The 24,579-nt window shown below is 35.9% G+C and overlaps 1 protein-coding gene across 8 annotated transcripts in view; it reads right to left on the bottom strand.

Moving 5' to 3' along the window:
• Positions 1-24,579, bottom strand: part of ANKRD31 (ankyrin repeat domain 31) — a 118,928-nt gene that overhangs the window by 10,803 nt on the left and 83,546 nt on the right. For all 8 annotated transcript variants that reach the window (XR_012015920.1, XM_072795029.1, XM_072795060.1 and 5 more), the window contains 4 exons: positions 18,838-18,925; positions 13,541-13,637; positions 9,395-10,391; positions 5,247-5,387 (listed from right to left, as the gene is read on the bottom strand). Coding sequence is in view for 7 of the 8 variants with exons in the window: in XM_072795029.1 (XP_072651130.1) it covers positions 5,247-5,387; positions 9,395-10,391; positions 13,541-13,637; positions 18,838-18,925 (1,323 nt within the window). In the remaining variant the exon portion in view is untranslated. The remainder of the gene's footprint in view (positions 1-5,246; positions 5,388-9,394; positions 10,392-13,540; positions 13,638-18,837; positions 18,926-24,579) is intronic.

Genomic DNA, 24,579 nt, shown 5'->3' with positions numbered 1-24,579 from the left:
TGGGATGCCACCTCCCCCAGATGAAAACAGTAATAAAGTTGGAGTTAGGGTAAGGTGCATTCTGTGAGCATACCTATAGGTTGTTGGTTCTTTCTAAAAGGTGGAACTGCAGGAAGTGCTTCATCCTAAGGCCACTGATGCTTTCCCTAAAGCTCTTAGGCAGAAGGTCCATTATCCTCAGTAATCAGTTTATGCTGACTCCCTAATATGATACTTAGGGGGAAAAAAAGGCACATGCGCATGTGTGTGTGTGCGTGTTTGGAGTGGATGGATGATTCAGTTAACCACTGTTTTGGAAATACAGCTAATTAGCCAACTGAAATTATTAATTAACTTTATTTTGGTAAGATCTCTGAAGAAATAAAGTACAATTTCAATGGTCATTAATTCCAATAACAAATGTTTCTCTTTATAATTCTAATATGCATCAAGAAAAAATACAAACATACCCTGCCTTTATTTTATTTTTTTTTTAAGATTTTATTCATTTATTCACAAGAGACACACACAGAGAGAGAGAGGCAGAGACATAGTCAGAGGGAGAACCAGGCTCCATGCAGGAAGCCCAACGTGGGACTCGATCCTGGGACTCCAGTATCAAGCCTTGGGCTGGAGGCAGGCCCTAAACCGCTGAGCCACCCAGAGATCCATATAACCTGCCTTTAAATATTAAAGAGGTGTCCAAGAATTTATTTCCCTGCTGGGGCTCCATTTTATTTGAAAGTATCAGTCCATTTTTCATATGTCTTCAGGAAAGCCATTTGTTGGTACTAATGTGAATCTCTTCATGGATGATCAAATGATTGTTTTAATTCCATTTCAAGTTTTATGATGCAAATCTTAACAAAATTGCACTACCTCAAAAGGAAGAGAGGAAAGGATAATTGTTTTTGATATCAGGAGTTTGGTGGGAGGAAGACAAAGAAGGAAAGGTTTTCTTTTAGGGTCACTGTAACATAAAACACATTTTGGAAAAGTAAAATAATTCTCAAATATTTGAGAAGGATATATCAAAGTGTAATAACTACCACAAAAGAACTGATCCTGGGAAAGTAATGATGAAAGTCACATTCATCTTCATATCACCTACCTCCTCCCAATCCCCATCCTAGAGCCTCTCCTCCATTTCCCCCAGGCACTCCACACAGCTCCAAGCAAGAAAAGGGCAGTAGGCCTTTCACATTATTTATGGTTTAGGATTCACACCTCTCGGATATTTGTATTGTAAAAGGGCCTACATCTCCAACCATCTGAGCTGGGCTCTTAGGAGGTTTAAGTTAAGATAATTTGGGAATGATTAATTGACTCAGTGAGGCTGTCTGGCCATCTAGATCAACAATTTTCATCACGTTTTTAAAAAGATTTATTTATTTATTTATGAGTGAGAGTGTGTGAGTGGTAGGAGGCGCAGAGGGAGAGGGAGACACAAAAGACGCCCCACTGAGCAGGGAGCCTGACACAGGGCTTGATCCCAGGATCCTGAGATCGCTATCTGAGTCCAACTCAAGAGTCAGAGACTTAACTGAATGAGCCACCCAGGCACACCAATAATTTTCATCACTTTCTATACTCCTACCTCAACCTTTCCATATCTTAATATTCCTAATCATGATGGTAGGAGGAATTGTTTTCGAAAGTATGTAGAGTGAGGAGTAACCATAGAGAAAAGTTAATACTAAATCCAAAGTAGTGAATTTATAAGGGTAGAAATTCAGAGAGTGAGTCATTTGGATGGGAAGTATATTTTCACAAGAGAACTGTCAATGCTCCTTCAGTCACTGCCCAAAATGGCAGTCTATTTTTCATCTGCAAAATCCAGTCCTGAGCATTCACAAAAATAAACTATCATAGCCATTCTTATGATTATCATACCACAACTTTGTCACAGAAAGGTGTTTTTTTTTTCCTGTGGAAGTGGACAATTTTTCCTGCACAAGAATGAGACTTTGCATAAATTCATAAAGGCAGCTAAGTAAATACTGTGTGTTCTTTTGAGTTCAGGGCATCCTGTTTCCAAAGAAAGGAATGTAGTTTCCGTTGTGTCACTGTAAATGTAGAAAGTAATGTACAGGGAACCATAAGATCAGGTTCTAGTCCTGGTTCCGGCACTTACTGGCCTTGAGGCTAATCAAGTCACTTAATCTCCTATACCTGTGGTTTTATATCCAGAGATAGAGAAAAATAGTTGATTTTCTTACCTCATGAGGTTGTGAAAGAATATATGTAAAAGGCTTTATAAATCACATATGGCTATGCAAGTCCTGGAATCTCCAAACTGGAAGGGTCTTTAGAGACAATTAGCACTACTACTTATATATAAGAAAAATGAAGTTCAGAAAGTTTAGTGACTTGATCTAGATCAGTGATTCTTACTCCAGTTTGTCTATTATAATTACCTGGAGAGCTGTTTAAAATATTGCCACCTGGTCTTCAGTCAAGACTATTAGGATCAGAAGGTATCTGACTGTGGTCCAACATGCATTAGTAGTCTTTAAGTCCTCCCCAAGTGACTCTAATGTGTAGGCAGAATTGAAAAACATTCCAGATCATGTAACTTCTCAAGAGTGGAACCAGGAACTAGTTTGGCCTCCCGTCTCCCACCCAGAGATCATTCTTACCCATCAGGATGATAGCTGATATCTAGGAGACCATAGGAGTGAAGCAATCAGTAATGACCAGTGGGAGTAAGCATCAGGATTCCCTGTATAGCAACCCAGCTGCTTGGGTAGGAAGTATGAGTCATTTGTGTCTAGAGGCTCTGCCATTCTGTCTGAAGTAGGACAAGACCTAGTTTTCCAGAATTTCTTGCCTGATGACCAACCCATTTCTGGCCCCATTGCCATACCAGCATTCTCAGAATGAGTTAGCAGAAATGTTCATATTTACCAATGTAGCAAAGAGCTCCTGTCCTTGAGAAGTGACTAAGAATTCATGAGTTACCTCATGACAAGAAGAGGTAGAGGTTTCTGTGGTAAGTTTTATTTTTTTTTAAGATTTTGTTTATTTATTCATGAGACAGAGAGAGAGAGAGAGAGAGAGAGAAAGAGAGAGAGGCAGAGACACAGGCAGAGGGAGAAGCAGGCTCCACACAGGGAGCCTGATGTGGGACTCAATCCCGGGTCTCCAGGATCATGCCCCGGGGTGGAAGGCAGCACTAAACCGCTGGGCCACTGGGGCTGCCCCATGTGGTTAAGTTTTATTTTATTTTATTTTATTTTATTTATTTATTTATTTATTTATTTATTTATTTATTTATTTATTTATTTATTTATGAGAGAGGGCGGGGCAGAGACACAGGCAGAGGGAGAAGCAGGCTCCATGCAGGGAGCCCAATGTGGGACTCGATCCCGGGTCGCCAGGATCTGGCCTGGGCTGAAGGCGGCGCTAAACGGCTGAGCCACCAGGGCTGCCCCATGTGGTTAAGTTTTAAAAAAGGATTTTATTTTATTTATATATTTATTTTTTAAGATTTACTTATTTATTTATGAGAGAGAGAGAGAGAGAGAGACAGGAGGGAGAAGCAGGCTCTATGCCAGGAGCCCGACGTGGGACTCGATCCCGGGACTCCTGGATCACGCCCCGGGCCAAAGGTAGGCGCCAAACCGCTGAGCCACCCAGGGATCCCCTAGAAAAGGATTTTAAATATTGTAAAAAAAACTCCACCATGGTAGTGTTTCTCAGCCTGGGGTATTTATTAGAAGTACATGAGTGTCCTATGGTATTTTTTAAATTTTTAGGATAATTAAAAAATTTACAGGTCTATTTAGATAATCTTATGAATATCTTACAACCAAGAATTCTAATTATAGTGCTTACTTGCCTTTGGCTTCATTGCCAACATAGGTGTTAAACTATATGATGAACTGACATGACTGGTAAGAAAAGACCAGAGGCAATGTGGTAAATAAATGAGGCCTAAGTACAGAGTGAGAGCCAAATGATGTCACAGCCAGCTATTCAAAAGAAGAAAATGCAGTAGTTCCAATAAAGAAAAAGAGTGGGAGAACTGAGTCATCACTGGGCACACAGTAGCAGAGGCATACTGAAGCTCAAAAAAACTCAACTACAGAAATCAGTACCATATTCATGTTGTGAGCACAGAGTATTTCAGCAAAATGATATAAACTATCACAAGTTTAAAAAACTTTAATAAAAAGGATTTCCAATGGTAAAATGTTAATTACTAACATGAAAATATGATTCATGGTTTCATGGAAATGGCTGGGCATGTGAAAACTAGATGGCCTGTGATTCCAGGAGTGGTAAATAAACAAGAAAAATCCTTTAAGGAAAAAAAAAACAGATTCTACAGTAGAGAAAAATCTAAGATGTGCTGATATAAGTAAAGGAACTACACCATAGTTTTGGAAGCACAAAAAGTCTAGGATATCAGAAAATAGGTTACGGACTAGGAAGGAGGGGAGGAGCTAGGAGGAAGGGTGGGCAGAGCTAAGTGGGACAAAAAAAGGGAGAAGAAACTGCTTTTCATTTCTTAGGTACTGAGGCTTATAAAATGGCTAGTGGAGGGGAAGGCATCTGCAGTTCTGTTTGACAGTATTGGTGGATGTCTGAAGATTCACACTTTCCTGGGTCAATCACTGAAAGATTGTTCCCTTAAGTGTGGCCATGGACATCTGGAGGTGAACCTCAAAGGTGTCTGTCATTAATAGTCTTTAAATTGGTGGTTAAACTGGGCTTATAACTCATAATATAGAACTATGGGGAAGACTACTAAATCTGAGAAGTTGGAATGAAAAGATATATTTCTTTTTGGGAGGTTGGCAACTGATGGATAAAACTGTGTTCATACAAAAGCACACCATAACTTCTGTGGGTCTTAGGCTGCTTACTTGTTCCTTTGTCTTTACGGGAAGTTTTTCCTTCATTACATCAGAATACTAACATATAACTAAATCATCAATACACCAGAGGTCTCAAATTTTCTATGTGGAGTCACAAAGAACTGAATTCACCTGGAAGGATAATAGGGGAAGGTTGAGGGCATTTGAATTTCTGAGACCAGATGAGGAACAAGGAAGGAAAGAAGGAAAGGCTGTCAGCTGTCCAATTCTGCCCCTGGGGATTTCTGGCAAATAAGAGTTGTGGGAGAAAGTATGTAGCATATCGTACAAAGAATATATAGTTTGGAGAACTTCTGATTTCTTAAAAAAAAATAGTTTTATCATAAAAAATAAGTACCTTTCCATTTGAATATGAAGTTACAGATATACTTAAGAATGACTCACCTTACTCCAAGCATAATTCCAAGTCACATAACTGTTGCCTCCTAGAAGATCCTTGAGCCAGGTGACTGGATTTTGATAAATCTGACCATTTTCTACTTTAATTTTACCGCTCAGTAAGACACTGGCTTTGTGGGTAGTCTCCTAAAGTGAAAAATGAAAAAAAAAATTAAGAAGGAAAAATACCTGAAATATGTAAACTTCTACTTTTGGCCATGATGGAGTAAGAGGAACCAGATTTACCCTAACACAAACAAAAAACAGACAAAATATATGAAGCAATGGTTTGCAAGGTACTAAACATCAGGCAACAAAGTACAATACCCTGAGAAGTGAGAAATGAATGAGGTAAGCCTTCCAAGTGTCCTAGCTCGCTGCCTTGAAAGTTACCAGGTCAGGGTGCAGGAAGAGGGGATTCTAGGCAAAGCCTGTTTATGTCCTGAGTTGAGGAGACAGAGCAGAGATCATGGAGGCAAGGTACCTAGAGTTTGCAGGACAGAATACTGAAGAAGAGAGCAATACAAAGAGGGAGGACTCTGCAGATCTTCAGGGGGGTCCTCTTTAGCATTCAGCTGAGTAATGATTGGCCGTGTTTGGGAGCAAGTTACCCAGGGCTGGGAAAAGAACCACCTGAAAGGATTAGAGGTAAGGACATCTGGCATTCTCAAAGGTCAGAAATAGTGCCTGTTCCCAACAGCACAACTAGAAAACCTCATAACTGGTGGGGCTTTGGTAGGGTACACAGAAGAGTCAGTTATTTCCCACTCAGTAGTGGGAAATAACTAGCCCTAGATTGAACACATTGCTCCAGTCCTGCTGACCAAATCTTAAAAGCAAGACACCAAAGGATCAAACTATTTCCAAGGAACTTAACTGCATCCTAGAATAAATCTACAATCTATTTATAAGAATAAAAAATATTCAGCATCCAGCAAGGTAGATCTCACAATGTGTGGGATTCAATGAAAAATTCACAGGCCTAGAAAGAAGTAGGAAAATACAACTCATACAGAAGAGATAAAGCAAACAACTGAAAATGAGAACTGATAAGAATGTTTGCATTAGTAGACAAAAACATTAAGTAGTTATTACAATCATATTCCACATGTTCAAAAGTTATGTAGAGACATGGAAAATATTTTTAAAAGACCAAAATCAAAATTCTAGAGATGGAGAATACATTGATGATTAGATATTTCTTTTTTTATTAGATATTTCAAACAAAAAGATTAGTAAATTCAAAGACAAAGGAATAAGAATTGCATAAAAATGAAACACTGAGAAAAGAGAATTTTTTAAAATGAAAAGATTATCAGTGAATTATAGAAGGATTTCAAGCAATCTATTATGTATGTAATAAGAGGTTCAAAAATGGAGGGGAGGGAGGAAATAATGTTTGGAGAAATAATGGCTGAAATGTTTCCACATTTGAGATTCAAATTTGGGACACAGAGATTCAAGAAATTCAATAACCCCCAAGCATAAGAAACAAAAATATTATGCTAATACTCCTCATAATCAAAATTGCTTAGAACCAGATAAAGAGAAACTCTTACAAGCAGCCAGAAGGAGAAAAAAAGACCCATTATTTATGGAGGAACAAGGTTAAGAACAACAGTGTGTCTAAACAATGGAGTAAATCTTTAAAGTACTCAAAGAAAAAAAAACCCTTTCAACACAGAAGTCTATATATCTAGCAAAAATTCTTTAAAAAATGTAGGTGAAATAAACTTTTTCAGACATGGCAAAAGTTAAAAGGATTCACTATCGGCAGAAGACCTTCAATGCAAAAAATGTTAAAGATAGTCCTCCAGGCAGAAGAAAGATGACAGCAAATGTCAATCAGGATCTACACAAAAGAAACAAAAACAGAAATAGTAACTACATGAGAAAAAATATTTTTCTTAACATTTAAGTCTACTTCAAAGATAATTGTTTAAACAAAAATAATAATGTATGGAATTTATAGCATTAGATCAAAGCAAAATATATGATAACACAAAGGTCAGGAGTAGAGAAAGGGAAGCATACTAGCTTGTGGTTCTTAGAGTATACATGAAGTGATAAAATATCACAGGTACTGGGAGAAGTTAAAAATATGTTCCATAAACTCTAACACCACAACTGAAGTAAAATGAATTATAGCTAACAAACCAACAAAGGAAACGAAGCATTAAAAAAGCTGACTGTATGCTGAGCATGGAGCCTGACATGGGGCTTGATTTCACAACCCTGAGATCATGACCTGATCTGAAACCAAGCGTCAGCCACTTAACCTACTGAGCCACCCTGGTGCCTCAACACTACCTGATTGTAACACTTATTATAGAGCTACACAATCAAGATGGTATTCATGGTAAGACAGGCATAAGATATATTATAGAAGTCCAGAAATAGGCACATATATGAAACAAAGGATTTTCTACAAAGATGCAAAGACAATTCAATAAAGGGTATTTTTTTCAACATATGTTGTCAGAAGAACTGAATATCCAAATTCAAAAATATGCTACTTTGTACCACATACAAAAATTAATGGATCATAGGCCTAAATTCTAAGAGAAAATCTTTGTGTCCTTGGGTTAGACAAAGAATTCTTAGATATGGTTCTAAGAACATAATCAGTGAAAGAGCAAGTTGCTAAGTTGGACTATATCAAAATATTAAACTTGTGTTTTTTATTTTTTAAGATTTTTAAGATTTTATTTATTTATTTGAGAGAGAGCTCGTGAGCACAGAGGGAGAGTGAGAGGGAGAAGCAAACTCCCCACTGAGCAGAGAGCCCAATGCAGTACGCAATCCCAGGACCCTGAGATCATGACCTGAACTGAAGGCAGATGACTAACCAACTGAACCACCCAGGAGCCCCAAACTTCTGTTCTTTATAAGACAATTTTGAGAGAATGAAAAGACAAGCCATAGACTAAGAGAAAATATTTGCTAAGTATATGTTTGATAGAGGGCTTATATCCAAAATATATCAAAACAAATACCAAAACAAGAAAACAAGCAACCAATTAAAAACTTGGGCAAATATTTGAAAATAAGTTTCACCAAAGAATAAGTATGGCTGGCAAATAGCACATGAAAAGATGCTAAACATTTTGAAATGCAAATTAAAACCACAAGGATAAACTACTATACATATATACATATGACATCCATACATCTACATTACATGTTAGTATATAGCTAAAATTAACAGATTGATCATACTAGGTGTTACATTAAGTAAGAATGTGGAGGAACTAGAATACTCATACACAGCTGGTGGAATGTAAAATGTTACAAACAACTTGGCAGTTTCTTAAAAAGTCAAATATATACATATCATATATAATCCAGCCACTCCACTCCTAGGTATTCACCCAAGAAAAGCAAAAGCCTGTGTGAGCCAAAATTTGTATACCAATATTCACAGGAGCTTTATATGTGATAGTCAACAACTGGAATCAATGTAAATGTCTGTCACAGATGAAATGACAAACTGTAGTTTGTTCTACATACTACAGAACAATAAAAAAAGGAATTAACTACTGATACATGCTCTAATGACAATGACTCTCAATTATGTTCAGAGAAAGAAGCCAGACAAAAATGAACACATATGGTGTAATTCTACTTTTATATAATTCTCTGAAGTGCAAACTAAAGTATAGGGACAGAGGGCAGAACAGTAATTGTCTATAGGCTCAACATGGGAAGAAGGGGATAGGAAGCAGGTATACAAAAGGGCAAAAAGAGACTTCTGGAGGTGATGGATATGTTCATGACCTTGTCTGTGGTCATGGTTTCACAGATGTAAACTTATAGGTCAAAATCTGTCAAATTGCATAATATAAATACGTGTAGTGTGTGTTAATAATACCTCAATAAAGCTGTTAAGAAATAGCAGAAATATGAAAAGTTATGTTAAAATTTTATTATAGCTGATCCAGAGTTGGATCCCACAGGTGCTTGGGACCAAAACATATAGAACCATCCTAAAAGCATGATTTCACTCACTGAGAACACAATGGTATGTCTCCTCATTCAAGAAGCCCAGTCAAACCCTATTTCCTGAATCTGAGCTAAATGCCTACACTTAGTGACAGTAACATTTATTAACTTATTTATAAAATTACATGATTTTAGAGAAAAAAATAGGATACCTGTGTTTTGAATTCTAGAATGTTTTTTCCTGGATTAATTCTTCCGAGTAATATCAGATCCTTTATCTGCATACATTTCTTTCTAGGAACTGTGCTGGAGTTTACAGGCTTTTTAATAATATGTTGACGGCCACGCTCAGAGGGGGAGGAGCTGTGGCTGTCATTAGCACGTCGAACAGTAAAAGCTGGTTTTTTAGGATAAGATTTTGTCTGATGCCCAGTATTACTGCCTAAGACATCAGTCCCTTGATGTGTCAGAGATTCCAATGTCCCCCTACTTGGCTGCTGGGAAGCTATTTTCCTCTTTCCTCTTTTTGGATCACAACTGGTAGGAGCCTGATCACAAACAACAGCTGATGGATGGGCATCATTTCTAGCAAGTATGCTTGTAGTCGCTGCAATGTTTAATGTGTTAGTTACTGCAGAAGGATGATTACAGGGCTCGCGCTCTGGGGCTGGAGGCTCTGTGAGATCATTTCCTCTCTGTGAATACTCCCTCTGAGCAGTAAGAGCAACAGGTTGGGAGGGTAATTTAATCTTAGTGCCATCTGCACATCTGGATTTTGGTGACCCATCGAAGGTACCATCATTGACATTTTGCTTAGAAATCAGCTCATTTCCAGAAAATTCCCTTCTCACTGTTTCTGAATTTACACAAGTGTTGGTATTTGGGCTGCTATTCCAAGTTTCTGGAGACAATGGTGTTTCCTGCATGCTTCCACAAGTAAGGCTGACAAGAGAAAGTGAACCTGACTGGGGCTGCAATGAATTTTCCAGACTGATAAGGTCTTGGCTGTCCTTTTCACTAGAGATTTCTGAGCTGGACGGTGGCTTCCTCAAACTAGGACCAGACAAAGATGTAATGTTTTTATAGTTTTGGATTTTCTCGGTAATTTTTTTCTGTTTTTTTGCCACAACTAAAAGGCTCTTCTGTCTTGTGGCCAAGTTAGCCAGCTGTTCTCTCAGGACTCCTTGCTTAAATGATTCTATGGACACCCTACAGAAAGAAACAGAGAAAACAATATGAAAACCGGAGAAAAAATTTTTAGTAGTCATTTATATTTTAAAGATACTTGTCTTAATTTAATCAGCCCAAAGTACACAAGGGTCTATTTTTGCAATGAATTTCTTCTGAGAGGAAAATGACTCTTAAGGTTACGAGTAGACTGCCTTTTTATGGAGGTGATGGTGTGGTTTTCCACATTTATATTATTTACCAGTTGTGAGTCAACTCTGAAAAAGAAACAAAATTTGGGATGTTAAGTAGCAACTGATGATCAAGGAGGAATACTATTCTTTAAATTTGGAGGTTGCTTACCTGTTCATAGTGGAAAGGTGTGTCAGGAAGTAACATTTGGGAATAAGTTCCATTTAAGTTCCCTTAGAGCTGAAGGAGTGAGACTATTTTGTGAGTAATTATACCTGAGCTAGACCTGAGCAATGTCAGTCCATCAAGTAATTACTGTAATTATGCTTTGAATCTGTACTGAATCACTTTCAGGTCCAGAGGGACTACCCAGATAGGCATTAACCTGTGTGACTATAAGGGGCTTGCATTTGAGAGAAAATGGCTAATCTACATACCTTTTTCTTTCGGTTATTCTACAGTGACCTTCAGGACACTAAACTCTTTGTTTCTAGTAGTTCTCAAACTTTTTGGTTTTAGGACTTTTTTTAATACCTTTAAAAATTACTGAGGAACCCAAAGGGCTTTTGTTCATATGGATATATCTATCAATATTTACTGTTTTAGAAAATAAAACAGAAATTTTTAAAACAAGAACATTCAAGCATGCTTTCCATTAGCTATTAGAATAATGATATCACACTTCATGTGGCCTCTGGAAAATTCCATTACACACTCATTAGAATGTGAGGCAAAAAAGGCAAATAATATCTTAGTTTTCTTATAAAAATAGTTTTGACTTCACACACCCCTTGAAATCATCTCAGGGACCCTCAAGGGTCATCCTCAGGCAGCTGCTTTATGGGACAGCAATAGTATAGATATCTGTCTCTCTATCATAGTTTAGAGTTGTTGGTACTGAACTCCAAGCAAAACAGATGTTAAAGTGAGTAGCAGATGAAAATGGAAGAAACAGCAAGAAGAAATTAGATAAACAACTAGTAGCATAAAAGGAGAAAAAAATAGTAATATCGCATTTAAAACAGAGTTCAGACAGAAAAATAAAAGTTCATTTTAGATTACATGATTTTAAGTCTTATAGCAATATGAATAGATTTACATACCTGCAAACCCAACTGATCAGTAACTTTCCAAAATCCACGGTATATTGTTAATCATAGGACATAAAGGAAAATTGAAGCTAGCCTTCTCCAAAGTCTCTTAGAATATATCCTGCAGTCAGTTACCCACCTGTAAGTCCTATAAGCTCACTTGCATTATACTGACAGGAAAACAGGAAATAGAAATGAATTTGTAATACTTATTCAATGGAGAGAAAAAGCAAAATGAACACAGAAGACTTATAAATGAAAATAGAAAACTGATTTTTAAATAAATTCAGGAAAAAAACTAAATGTACAATAGATGTCAAGTGCTCATAAGAATATAAAAGAAACTAGAAAGATCACATGTGAATAAAGAATAAGGTCAAAAAGATATCTGCAACCCCATACTCACTGCAGCATTATTAACAATAGCTGAGAAATAAAAACAACCTAAATGTCCATCAAAGGATGAATATAGAAATGTGGTTTAAATAGCCAAACTGTGGAAGGAGCCTCGGTGTCCATCGAAAGATGAATGGATAAAGATGATGTGGTTTATGTATACAATGGAATATTACTCAGCCATTAGAAATGACAAATACCCATCATTTGCTTCGATGTGGATGGAACTGGAGGGTATTATGGTGAGTGAAATAAGTCAATCGGAGAAGGACAAACATTATATGGTCTCATTCATTTGGGGAATATAAAAAATAGTGAAAGGGAATAAAGGGGAAAGGAGAAAAAACGAGTGGGAAATATCAGAAAGGGAGACAGAACATGAAAGACTCCTAACTCTGGGAAATGAACTAGGGGTGGTGGAAGGGGAGGTGGGCAGGGGGTGGGGGTGACTGGGTGACAGGCACTGATGTGGGCACTTGACAGGATGAGCACTGGGTGTTATTCTATATGTTGACAAATTGAACACCAATAAAAGATAAATTAAAAAAAAGAAAATGTGGTTTATGTGCACAAGTGCACACACACAGAAGAATATTATTCAGCCATGAAAAAGAAAGAAATCCTGCCAGTTTTGACAGCATGCACAGACCTTGAGAGTATTATATTAGGTGAAAATAAGTCAGACAGAGAAAAACAAATACTGTATGGTCTCACTTATATGTGAAATCTAAAAAACTTCAAAAAACTGAACTCATAGATATAGAGAGCAGATTGGTAGTTGCCAGAGGTGGAAGGTGGAGGGTGGATGAAATGGATAAAGGGAGTCAAAAGGTACAAATATCCAGTAATAAAATAGATAAGTCATGAGGATATAATGTACAGCATGGTGACTATAGTTAATGATACTGTATTGTATATTTGAAAGTTGCTAAGAGAGTAAATCTTAAAGTTCTCATTATGAGAAAAAACGGCATATATAGTTAAATCTATGAAAAACTAATAAAAATAATGCCCACATAAGAAAAAAAATATAACATTTTTCTCAAGAAAAGGACAAAAAGAGGTATATAACCAATATATAATCAGGATGAAATCTCTTAAAAACTTTGAGGGTTTAGAAATACACAAAACTAAATAATATACATGGTTATAATGCTTAGAAAGACAACATTTGTGATAGCAAAAGGAAAACTTTGTACTGTAAAAAATTTAAGTTCACCATGGAAAGAAATTTATTTTGGAGATTCATGACCAGAGACACTTTGACAAAATTCTTTGCTGTAGACAACTTTTTAAGATCCGTCTTTTTCTGAATATTTCAAGTAATAAAATATAAAAATATCTTTCTGGAAAGTACAATTCCCCATGGAGGTAATAGATTAGATGACCTCATAAAGTCATTCTTTGGTCCTATGCAACATTCACACTCTTAAGAAATTCTAGATTCTCACTATTATAACTAAGAAGGGAAATATTATGAAAACTCTAAAGCATTTCTATTTTTTCACTCACCTGTATTTTTTAGCCAGATCATCCCTTTCTGCCTTCTGTTTGGCAAGCACATAATCCATAATCTCTTTTATCTCTAACATCTTTTCAATGCATTGTTCTGGAAACATGGTAATAAAAAGTCAGTTAATGATAGAAGAAAGACATCAAATGTTAAGTTTGATCACACAAAACTCAGCCTATTAATTTTAAAAAGCCATTATTAAAAAAATAATTTATTTTTTTTAAATTTGTATTTATTTATGATAGTCACACACACACACAGAGAGAGAGAGGCAGAGACACAGGCAGAGGGAGAATCAGGCTCCATGCACCGGGAGCCTGACGTGGGACTCGATCCTGGGTCTCCAGGATCGCGCCCTGGGCCAAAGGCAGGCGCTAAACCGCTGTGCCACCCAGGGATCCCTAAAAAAATAATTTAAAAATAAAATAAAATGCCATTATTTCCTTACCCTGTTCCCTATTAGTGGTCCAGATATATAAATCAAAACTCACTGAATTATGCCACCCTATGGAAGTACTCTCAATAGAGCAGGTTAGCCTGAGTTCTAATCCTGCTACTCCACTTAGCTCTGTGAACCTGGACAAGTCATATGACCTTTATAGTCACCTTCCTCATCTGTGAAATGAGGTTAGGAAAGGAAGATAAATAGGAAAATAAATATTTTGTTAAAATTATTTACTTTTTAAAATACAAAGGGCACACACTGTATAAACATTTCAAACAATATGAATGTTTACATAGAAGAAAAGTAAAAAAAAAGTATCCTACTCTCACCTTCTGTTACTTACTACTCTTTTTCATTTCACAAGAGACTACTGTTTATACTTTGGTAGCAGTGTATTTGTTGGTGTGTGTAAAAGTTTTTAGTATATTTATCTAATGGATTATTCAATGCATATTTATAATATATGTAACTATATATGTATGTATGCTATATTCATTATTAAATTTTTATTAATTCATAAATTTAATAATTTAATTTTAATAAAAAATAATTAAAATAAAATTAATAGTTAATTATTAATTAAACTATATTAGATGTATTTGTTAAGTGTATTATTCTTTTTTAAAATTTATTTATTCATGAGAGACACAGAGAGAAAGAGGCAGAGACACAGGCAGAGGGAGAAGAAGCAGGCTACATGCAGTGAGCCAGATGCAGGACTCGATCCCGGGTCTCCAGGATGACACCCTAGGCAGAAGGCAGCGCTATACCACTGAGCCACCCTGGCTGCCCTAAGTGTATTATTCTAGATGTGTTTGCCATATGTAACTATATATGTAGTTAGAAATAAAAAGCATGTTATCAGTTCTCGTCCTTTACACTTAACACTTATATAGGGCTGTATGATATCTCAGGTTACTTAAAGATCTATATAAAATTACTTTTACAATAATTACTTAAAATTTTCCTACTTTCTTCCTCTTCTTCCTAAGTAAAGGCATAATGACTTCCTTCACCGATCATAAATCCACAAGATTTACACATGTCAATTACATCAGAATCCAATTCTCAGGTAGTAAATGGAAATGCTTAAATGAATACATTTAATATATTTTATTTCTGTTAAGCTATTTGTTATTTCACTTTTGGCTTTGTTTCTTAAGTTTTTTCCTAATAATTTTAGGCCAATGCATATTTTTCTAGATAATTTAACTAGATTTTAGACCAATGCATATTTTTCTAGATAATTTACTAGATAATTTCTAGATAATTTAACTAGAAAATCAGTGGTGGGAAATGACTGAAGTTCAGAGTAGGAATTTGTTCCAGAACCTCCCTTTGCAAATTAGACAAATAATATAAATGATTTGGTCAGTATAGAGTCAGTGTTCCCAGAGTAGTTTCTGTCTTATTAGTACTATGACTAAGGATTAATTCTATATGATGCATGTGCCAACAAAGGGGGGAAACTTGATCATTAAGAATTTAGATATAAATCTGTTTGGCATATTTGACATTTAATAAAAGATGTTTATAGTATCAATGTACCCTGTCACATTGGGTTTTTCTAACTGAATTTTAAATCAGAGGTAGAAATAACATTAGCATAGTAATGAAGAAGATTCTATATTTTTCTATAAAAAAGAACATAAAGAATTTTACATGTAAATTGATACTATATACATATCAGATACATTAATCAGTGGTATCTTGGAACCTAGAAATTGCCCTAATATGTGTAAGATTTTAATATATGATTATAAGGCATTAGAAAAACAACGAGGATGACAGAAATTACTCAACAAATAAGAGGCAGAGTAGTAATATGGGGGGTGGGAGACTATTCTATCCTTGTTTTGTACCACATGTGGAAAAGAGATTTCAAATGAATAACAGAGTTAAAATGCTTAGGAAAAAATAATGTATGAAATGTTCAAACTAAACATTCTTATGGTCAGTTTATTTGAGGCACTAAAGATATCTGATATCAAAGTGAATGCAAGACATCTATAACAAAGACTCAAAGAGAAATGTACACAGTGGGATTCATTATTCTTAGATCCCTCAGCCAGATCAAAGATATGAAAGGATCAGAATACAGGGTGGTGAATTTGTAAAAATACTTCGGAGAGCTATTGCTCAAATGGATGGGAATCTCATTCTGAGGAGCCAAGGTGGAAGGCGAGATTTCTTTCCTTTATCTCAAGCCCAATGGGAGCAGCCTCTGAAGAGAGTAATAACTTTTTTTGGTGACAATGGACTCACATTGACTTCCTTCTTGAACATCTAGAGATTGAGACCCTGCAGAGCCAGCAAGACATTCGGACAGTTGGGGAAAGGGAAAGTTGCTCCTGTACTCAAAATTAACTATCCTCCCTTCTAATCACAGGTCCAAAGTGCCAGGATTCTGAGGACTTGGTGTGGAGGCCGCTCTGTGATCCTGACTATGATGGCTTTTCCCTGAAAGAAAGAGCCTGTTTAGGGTGGATTACCTAAAAAAAATTAAAAAATAAAATTAAAAAATAAAAAAAAGAGCGAGAGAGAGACTGAGAGGAGCCAGGGAAAGGAAAATGTACGCTGCCCTGCTACACTATAGGAGCCAGGTAGAAGTCTCAGAACAGCCTCAGAAAACTGCTCTGAAGAGACTAAGTTTTAGACATTTGCCAAAGATTGATGAAGTCAATAACAGTCAGTATTGGGACACCTGGGTGGTTCAGTGGTTGGGCGTCTGCCTTTGGCTCAGGGCGTGATCCCAGTTCAGGATGGAGTCCCACATCAGGCTCCATGTGGGGAGCCTGCTTCTCCCTCTGCCTGTGTCTCGGCTTCTCTCTTTTTGTGTCTCTCATGAATAAATAAATAAAATCTTTAAAAAAACCAGTCAGTATTTAGTTACTAAACAAGAACTCAAGAGTCCCATTGCCTTACCTTTCTATCCTCCCTTAAAGAGGCAGTGAGACGAAAATAAAGGGATCCTGCTAGTCATTGTATTGGTTATAAAATTAAATTACAAAGCATAGGGATGGGGAGGGGAGAAAAATTTATCATCTTAAAAGCATTAAAAGGAAAAAGGCTGATATTTTACTATACAGAATTTGAAAATATATATACTTAAGCATAAATTAACACATTGCACATAAAAAGACAGTTAAGCTGAAAAACATTTGCAGCAATTATGGCAGGAAAGGGGTCAATAGCTTGATTATATAAAATGGCTCCAATTTATTAATAGACAAACAGGAACAACTTCACAAAAGCAGGAAATAAAACTAGAGAAAAAATACCACTAATAATCAAAAAGGCAGGTGAATATATGAGGCATTTTTCTTATTACACTACTAAAATTAAATAAAAATACTGATGCTATTAGCAGTATAAAGGAAATAAACACTAATGTGTGTTGGTGAAAGTGTAAATTTGTATCCAATACCTTATAAAACAATTTACCAATACAAATTATCAGATTTTAAAATGTTTATAAATTTTTGACCCAGTAGTTCCAATTCTGGTAATCCTTCCAAAGAAGATAATCCTAAATTCAGAAAGGTATATGCTAAAGATTAGCAAAAAATTAGAAAAATGTAAATGTTCAACAAAAAGGGAAAAGTGAATTTCTGGAACATTTATAGAATAGGATACTATGCAAACCGCTAAGAATAATGGGTATGGGGAAAAATGTAAAATTGGCAAGTTTAGCATGATCCAAACTATGTTTTTAATAATTTTATTGAGGTATAACTATGTAATTAAATTCTTAGAAAAAAATAAAGGAAACGTATACAACAAAATATTGTGGTGAGACAGGATGTAATTTTAGCACATTTTTCTTCTTTATTATATTTTGAAGTACGTTTATATATACCCTTTTAATAAAAAAATTATAAAATTGGAAATTCACCTTAGGTGTATAAGATATTGTAAATACTAAATAAAATATATGAATTATTCACATTTGCTTTATAGTATAAATTATTTTGTATTATTTTCCTCAAAACATAACATGTACCATGTGTTAGGCCAAGATGAAAGGTAGAATGGGTATAATTTAAAAGGAAATAATTTTTTAAAGACTATATACAGTATGAGCTAGGACAAGAGATGAATTAATAGTTGTATCCTGTTACATGAAAGACTGATGACATTCTTCAAGTTATTTTTTAGCTAACTACTTTAACATTCAGATCTGCATCTTTCAGGAGCTAATTTCTATCTGTAAATCATAACTCAAGAAAACACAACTGTGACCTACCAAAGATTTGCAAATACTCACTGACATTTTGAGAAATTCAGATTATTAGGTCAGGGATCAAAGTCAAGTTTACCATTTTGAACCACTAGTGTTTTTTTTAAACAGGAAGACAGCTATCCACTAAGACATTTACTGGGTCTATCTGCTCATCTGAAAGGCATGAGGATTTGCCTTACTTGAGTCACAACGGTCTATTCCTTTTCTGATCTCTTTTTAAGGGTTACGATAGCTGGGTGAAACTGAGGAGCTAAGTAGTAACATAATCTCATCTCTAGTCACTATCTTATGCTTTTCTTCCACATCTTCATCTAAACTTATCAGCAGAGTAGCTTATCTCTGACCGTGGTTCTGAGTGTCTCTCATATTACTCATGCATGTTGTACCTTAAGTCTCGAAATATCTTGATTAACAATTACACTAACCACTGGTTTGCATAAATGACTTCTGATGCTCATTCCTGGTACTTTCTTATCACATAAAAAAAAAAAGGTTACTTTTCAGCCACTGTTAAGTAAGCTTTGATATAAGATATACCTTAAGAAGCTAAGGGAGCAATGACCTTGGATGTATGAAATAATCAAACTTGAGTATGGGTCCATATTTACCTGCATCTTCAGGGGTTCTTATTTCAAATTCTAGTAAATTTCCTTGTTTTTCTTCTATATTTTGTAGAATGGCACTGATGGCCTGATGCTATCAGATAAAAATATTAAAAACTTTATTATAAGAAGGTAGATATTTCTCTCTGATATGCAATTGTCAAATGTACAGTAAAAGTGCCAAAGAAAGTGCTGCTAAAATGCTCATTTCACTTTATGTTCAAAATGTATTCATGGTTTGTTTAAACTTAACTGTATATATGTTATGCATTTGGGGGAACAAGTAAACTTAAATATTTTGATTTATGTTGCAGATCAACTCCTGGTAAATAGAATACAAGAGTAGCAACCATATAAAGAACCATAAATTCTTGGGGTGCCTGGGTGGCTCAGTTGGTTAAGCTTCTGCCTCCTGCTCAGGTACTGATCCCAGGGTCCTGGGATCAAGCTGTGAGTCAGGCCCTCTGCTCAGCAGGGAGTCTGCTTTTCCCTTTCACTCTCCCTCTGTGGTCTCTCTCTCTCACATAAATAAATAAAATCTTTTTCAAAAACCAGAATTTCTCACTGACTTCTGTTATAATCATAGCTGTAGGTGAAAAAAAGAACAACTCAGTACATAATATTTAAAGATCATATATATGCAATAAGTTCACTTTAAGGTTTTATGACCATCACTGCACACTATTAAAATCTCACACATAATCTTAAAAATACAAAACACTACTCTCTTAAAAATTTACAAATGGGATTTAAGTTCACCTCTCTCTGCCCTTGTTGGTACTGACTGTCCTGCCTGGGATGTCTTCAATTTACTTTGCCCAGATCCATCCATCTCTTTGTTTTGAGAGATGTAATCATGGAATGGATTCTGGAACTAGACTGCTTGGGTGTGAATTCTGGCTTTACATCTTCCTAGCTGGGTGGCTACAGCATATTACTTGTTCTCTTCTTACCTGAATAGAGTAACACATCTAAAGTGCTTAGGACAGTGCCAGCACAAAGTAAGAGCTCAATAAGTACTGCTTATTATCATATAAAACCCATTTCCTATGAAACTTCTAACTAATCTAGTTCATATTCATTTCTCCTCTCTCAGCATTACTTAAGAATTTCAGGAGTTTATAATATAGCATTTATATATATATATAAATTATATATAATATATATATAATGTCTTACACATTGTATTTCTCCATCAAAATAAAAAAATCTTATAGGCAGGAGCATAACTTTTGTATTTGTGAATGGTTTCCACACCATGGGATATATAGCTGGTGCTCAGTAAATGAAAACTGATAGACTGACTCATATCATCTATTCTTTAATACATTCTCAATACATGTTCATTTAAAAAATGTGTTGGTCCTCAAAGCCTTCTAAAGTACATTGCCCTGAATTTTTACTTTGGCACCTACAAGGGACATGAAAAATGCACATAATAAAACCATCCAACTATGTGGAAAAGCTATATCAATGCTGTCATTTATGAAATGCATCAGAGCAGAACTATAAAATATGTCTATGCAAAACAAACAATCAAAATAAAGTTTATCTCTTTTTTACACTGAATAGCTATAAAAGCAAACTAAAGGTCTGAACCTGAGCCCTGGCCAAGTCACTACCCAAAGGTCAGAATAAAGAAAACGTTTTTTGGTGCTGATTGTCCATTTTGCTTTGCTCTTATTGTGGATGCATTCAGTCTTGGTACCATGGGCATTAACCTTAAATTCCACACAAGCTTTACCTTCTACCATGAAGGGGCAGCATAACCTTCCCTCCAAGATCCCCCTTCTTAGTCCTTATTTTGCTTGTTTATATTTTTAAAAAACAGCACCAAAAAACCTAACCTAGAATATATCTTTGGAACAAGTAGCTTTAGACAGTTTATATATGCTTACAGAAGGACTCACTATAATTTTATTCCAAATTTCTTATCTTTACTATGGCAGGATCCTTTGCCCCTTGTACATCTCTCTTACAATTTTGTACAATATAGCAGTGGTTAGAAGCACAAGTTCTGTAGCCAGACTGCCTGGCATTGCTTTAATTCTGGTATTGCTACTTAACAGAAATGTAATTTTGGATTAGGTTACTTAACTGTTTTTACTTTAGCTTTCTCAACTGTAATAAGGAAGATAATGAAAATCACAGAATGCTCCCAGAAGGGTTATTATGAGGACTAAATGAGTTAACATAAGGACTTAGAGGACAGTTTATCATATAATAAGTACTCAGTGAATGCCAACTATTAGCATTATTACTCCATGTACACAGGTATAGAGAAGGAGGCTGCCAATATGCTGTGATCTGAAGGTGTTACAAAGCAGCAGCAAACTACCATAGTTTGCATCTGGCCATAAAGTTACCCTTCTCTCCAGTATGATTTGAAGTTTCCAACATTCAAAAGAAGTTTACATTTATAAAAGAGTAACTGTTAATGACTTTAAAGACTTTGTATTTCTTGAGTTTCCCTCCTTTTCTAAAGTTGATTTTTTTCTTTTTTAATTGTAGTTGACACATATTACATTAACTTTAGATGTACAACACTAATTTGATGAGTTTATATGTTATCTTATGTTCACCACAAGTATAGCTACTATCTTGCCACCAAACACCACTATTATAATATCACTGACTGTATTACTTACACTTATCTTTTATTCCTGTGACTTAATCATTTCATAACTGGAAACATACCTCTCACTCCCCTCACCCATTTTACTCATCCCTTTACCCAAAGTCCGTTTTCTATAGATTCCTGTATCTCCACACTTTTTCCAAAGCTTGGCATGTGAAATGATATACATTACTACTGAAGCAAACGCTCATATAGTCAATAACAACAGTAGTTTTTCCAAGATGTTCTCATCTTTACCTGAAAATATACCTTAAAGATACTTACGGTCAATATGGTGGGCTGAGCTAATATAGAACAACCTCTGCCCACTTCAAACACATGAAAATAGTAGACAAAACACAATAAACTTAAAAAAAAAAAAAAGATTGTATGAGAGAAAGAGAGAGAGAGAGAGAACGAGTGGGGGAGGGGCAGAAGGAAAAGCAGACTTCCCGTTGAGCAGGGAGCCAGATGTAGAACTCAATCTCAGGACCCTGGGATCATGACTTGAGCCAAAGGCAGATGCTTAATCAACTGAACCACCCAGGTGCTCCAACTTTAAATATACACACACAAAAATGGAAAATGAATGAAAAACTCTCTGATGTCATAAATGCTATTGGAGCTATTGGTGGCCCAATGGGAATTTGGAACAAATATGGTATTGGGGCTAGGTTTTTAATGCACACAAAGAACAACAGGAATAAAGGTAGTGACCTTTAGGTCAAATAAAGGTTAGAAAAACTCTACTTGCCACCATCCAAGGCTTTGGGTAGAAAATAAGAGACTCAAACCTATATCACAAATGTATGTAAGAACTACATTTATATAATTTGTGTGGTCCAGGAATCCAAACTGAGAAATTAGCATAAAAACCTGTGTGAAACTGATGAAATTCTAGGGCCCCAGCAGAGGCAAATGTTCAGCACAAAGCCTAAGCACACCAAAATTCCCACAGTTATCAGTCTTCACTTAAATGAGATTACAATAAAAAATTAAAAACCACATAAAGAATCATGTTATCATGAAAAAGAATCAGGAAGAGACTTTAAAATTCCTTTTAAAAATGTTTGGATTTTTAAAAATACTATCAATATTATAAGAGCAGAAAAATCTTTTTGTTATTTTATTCTTTCTTTAAAACAAAAATTTGAAAAGCAAACAGAATTTTTAGAAATAAAAAACACAGTCATTTAAATTAAAGGCTCAATGTATGGGTTAAATAGATTAGAAATATTTGAGGAGTTAAATAATGAATTGGGAGAGAGGGCAAAGGATATTCCACGGAATGTAGTGTGGATGGGACGCCTGGGTGGCTCAGTGGCTGAACATCCACCTTTGGCTCAGGTTGTGATCCTGGGGTACTGGGATCGAGTCCCACATCAGGCTCCCCAGAGGGAGCCTGCTTCTTCCTCTACCTATGTCTCTGCATTGCTCTGCCTTTCCCTCTGTGTCTCTCATGAAAAAGTGAATAAAATCTTTAAAAAAAAAAAAAAAAGAACATAGCGTGGAGAGGTAGAGATGGAAAATATGAAGAAGATACTAAAAGACATGGAAACCGGTCTAACAGACATCTGAATAGAGGTTCCAAAACAGAAAAATACTGAATGGAGGAGGGGCAACTGTCAAAGGTATAAGGACAGAGAGAGTTCCTGAAATACAAATGAGAAATGTGCCTTCAGATTAAAGGAGCATTTCTAGGTCTGAGTATAATTAATAAAAATGCTCCACATTTAGATACAACTTAGTGAAACTGGAGTACATAAAAGCCCTAAAATTAAAAGACAGAGTATCTACAAGGATATGACAATTAGATTGATGGCTGACTTTCTGTCCTTCACAACAGATACCAGGAAAAAATGTAAAACATTTTTGAAGTGCTGAGGCAAATGCAATTTAGCTTGAATACCACTTAAAATGAAATATTTTGTTGATTAATAGTTTAGATTCAATGAATGACATGTCTTCTTGACAGTGATTAACAGAAAGCATATAAGAAAAGTCTAAACAACATAGTGTTTTTGGTGTTTTTTTTTTTAAGATTTTATTTATTTATTTATTTATGAGAGACCCAGACAGAGGCAAAGACACAGACAGAGGGAGAAGCAGGCTCCGTGCAGGGAGCCTGATGCAGGACTCAATCCCAGGACCCCAGGATAACGACCTGAGCCAAAGGCAGATGCTCAACCAAAGAGCCACCCAGAGGCCCCTCAACAGTCTTATTCAAAATAATATTTAATTGGGGATGCTACTTTCTTAAGAAGTTAGTTTCTAGTAAGCTTTATGTTTTTCACAAGTTACACATACACATCTTAACTGACATTTTTTATTGAGCAATTACTATGTTATTTTTGTAAAAATTCACTATTATATGAGGAGTTTCACATGCAGCAACCACAATCACTATAAACCATGTGAGATTCCAGGTTGGGTAACCCCAGTTGCTTTCCTCTTTTCTGCCTGGGTTCCAGGGTTTTTTCTACCTACTATGCATCCTAGAACTTCTTTGGGGGAGTGGGTGGGTGAAGATACAATATGATAGTGGCAGGCTCCATGGGAGAAGAAGTAACTAAAGACCATAACCAATAGAGAGATCCACCCCTAAAATCAATAAAAACCGTTCAACACCTTGACATTTAATAGTGAAGCTTGCAAATTCCAAAGATAAAGAGAAGATCCTTAAAGCAGCAAGAGACAAGAAATCCCTGACTTTTATGGGGAGGAATAATAGGGTAATAGCAGACCTCTCCACAGAGACCTGGCAGGCCAGAAAGGGCTGGCAGGATATATTCAGGGTCCTAAATGAGAAGAACATGCAACCAAGAATACTTTATCCAGCAAGGCTCTCATTCAAAATTGAAGGAGAGATAAAGAGCTTCCAAGACAGGCAACTGAAAGAATATGTGACCTCCAAACCAACTCTGCAAGAAAATTTAAGGGGGACTCTTAAAATTCCCCTTTAAGAAGAAGTTCAGAGGAACAATCCACAAAAACAAGGACTGAACAGATATCATGATGACACTAAACTCATATCTGTCAATAGTAACTCTGAACGTGAACGGGCTTAATGACCCCATCAAAAGGCGCAGGGTTTCAGACTGGATAAGAAAGCAGGACCCATCTATTTGCTG

Source organism: Canis lupus, chromosome 2 (genome assembly GCF_048164855.1).
Source record: "Canis lupus baileyi chromosome 2, mCanLup2.hap1, whole genome shotgun sequence".
Classification (NCBI taxonomy): Eukaryota; Metazoa; Chordata; class Mammalia; order Carnivora; family Canidae; genus Canis; species Canis lupus.
This window is presented reverse-complemented; position numbering and strand designations above follow the sequence as displayed.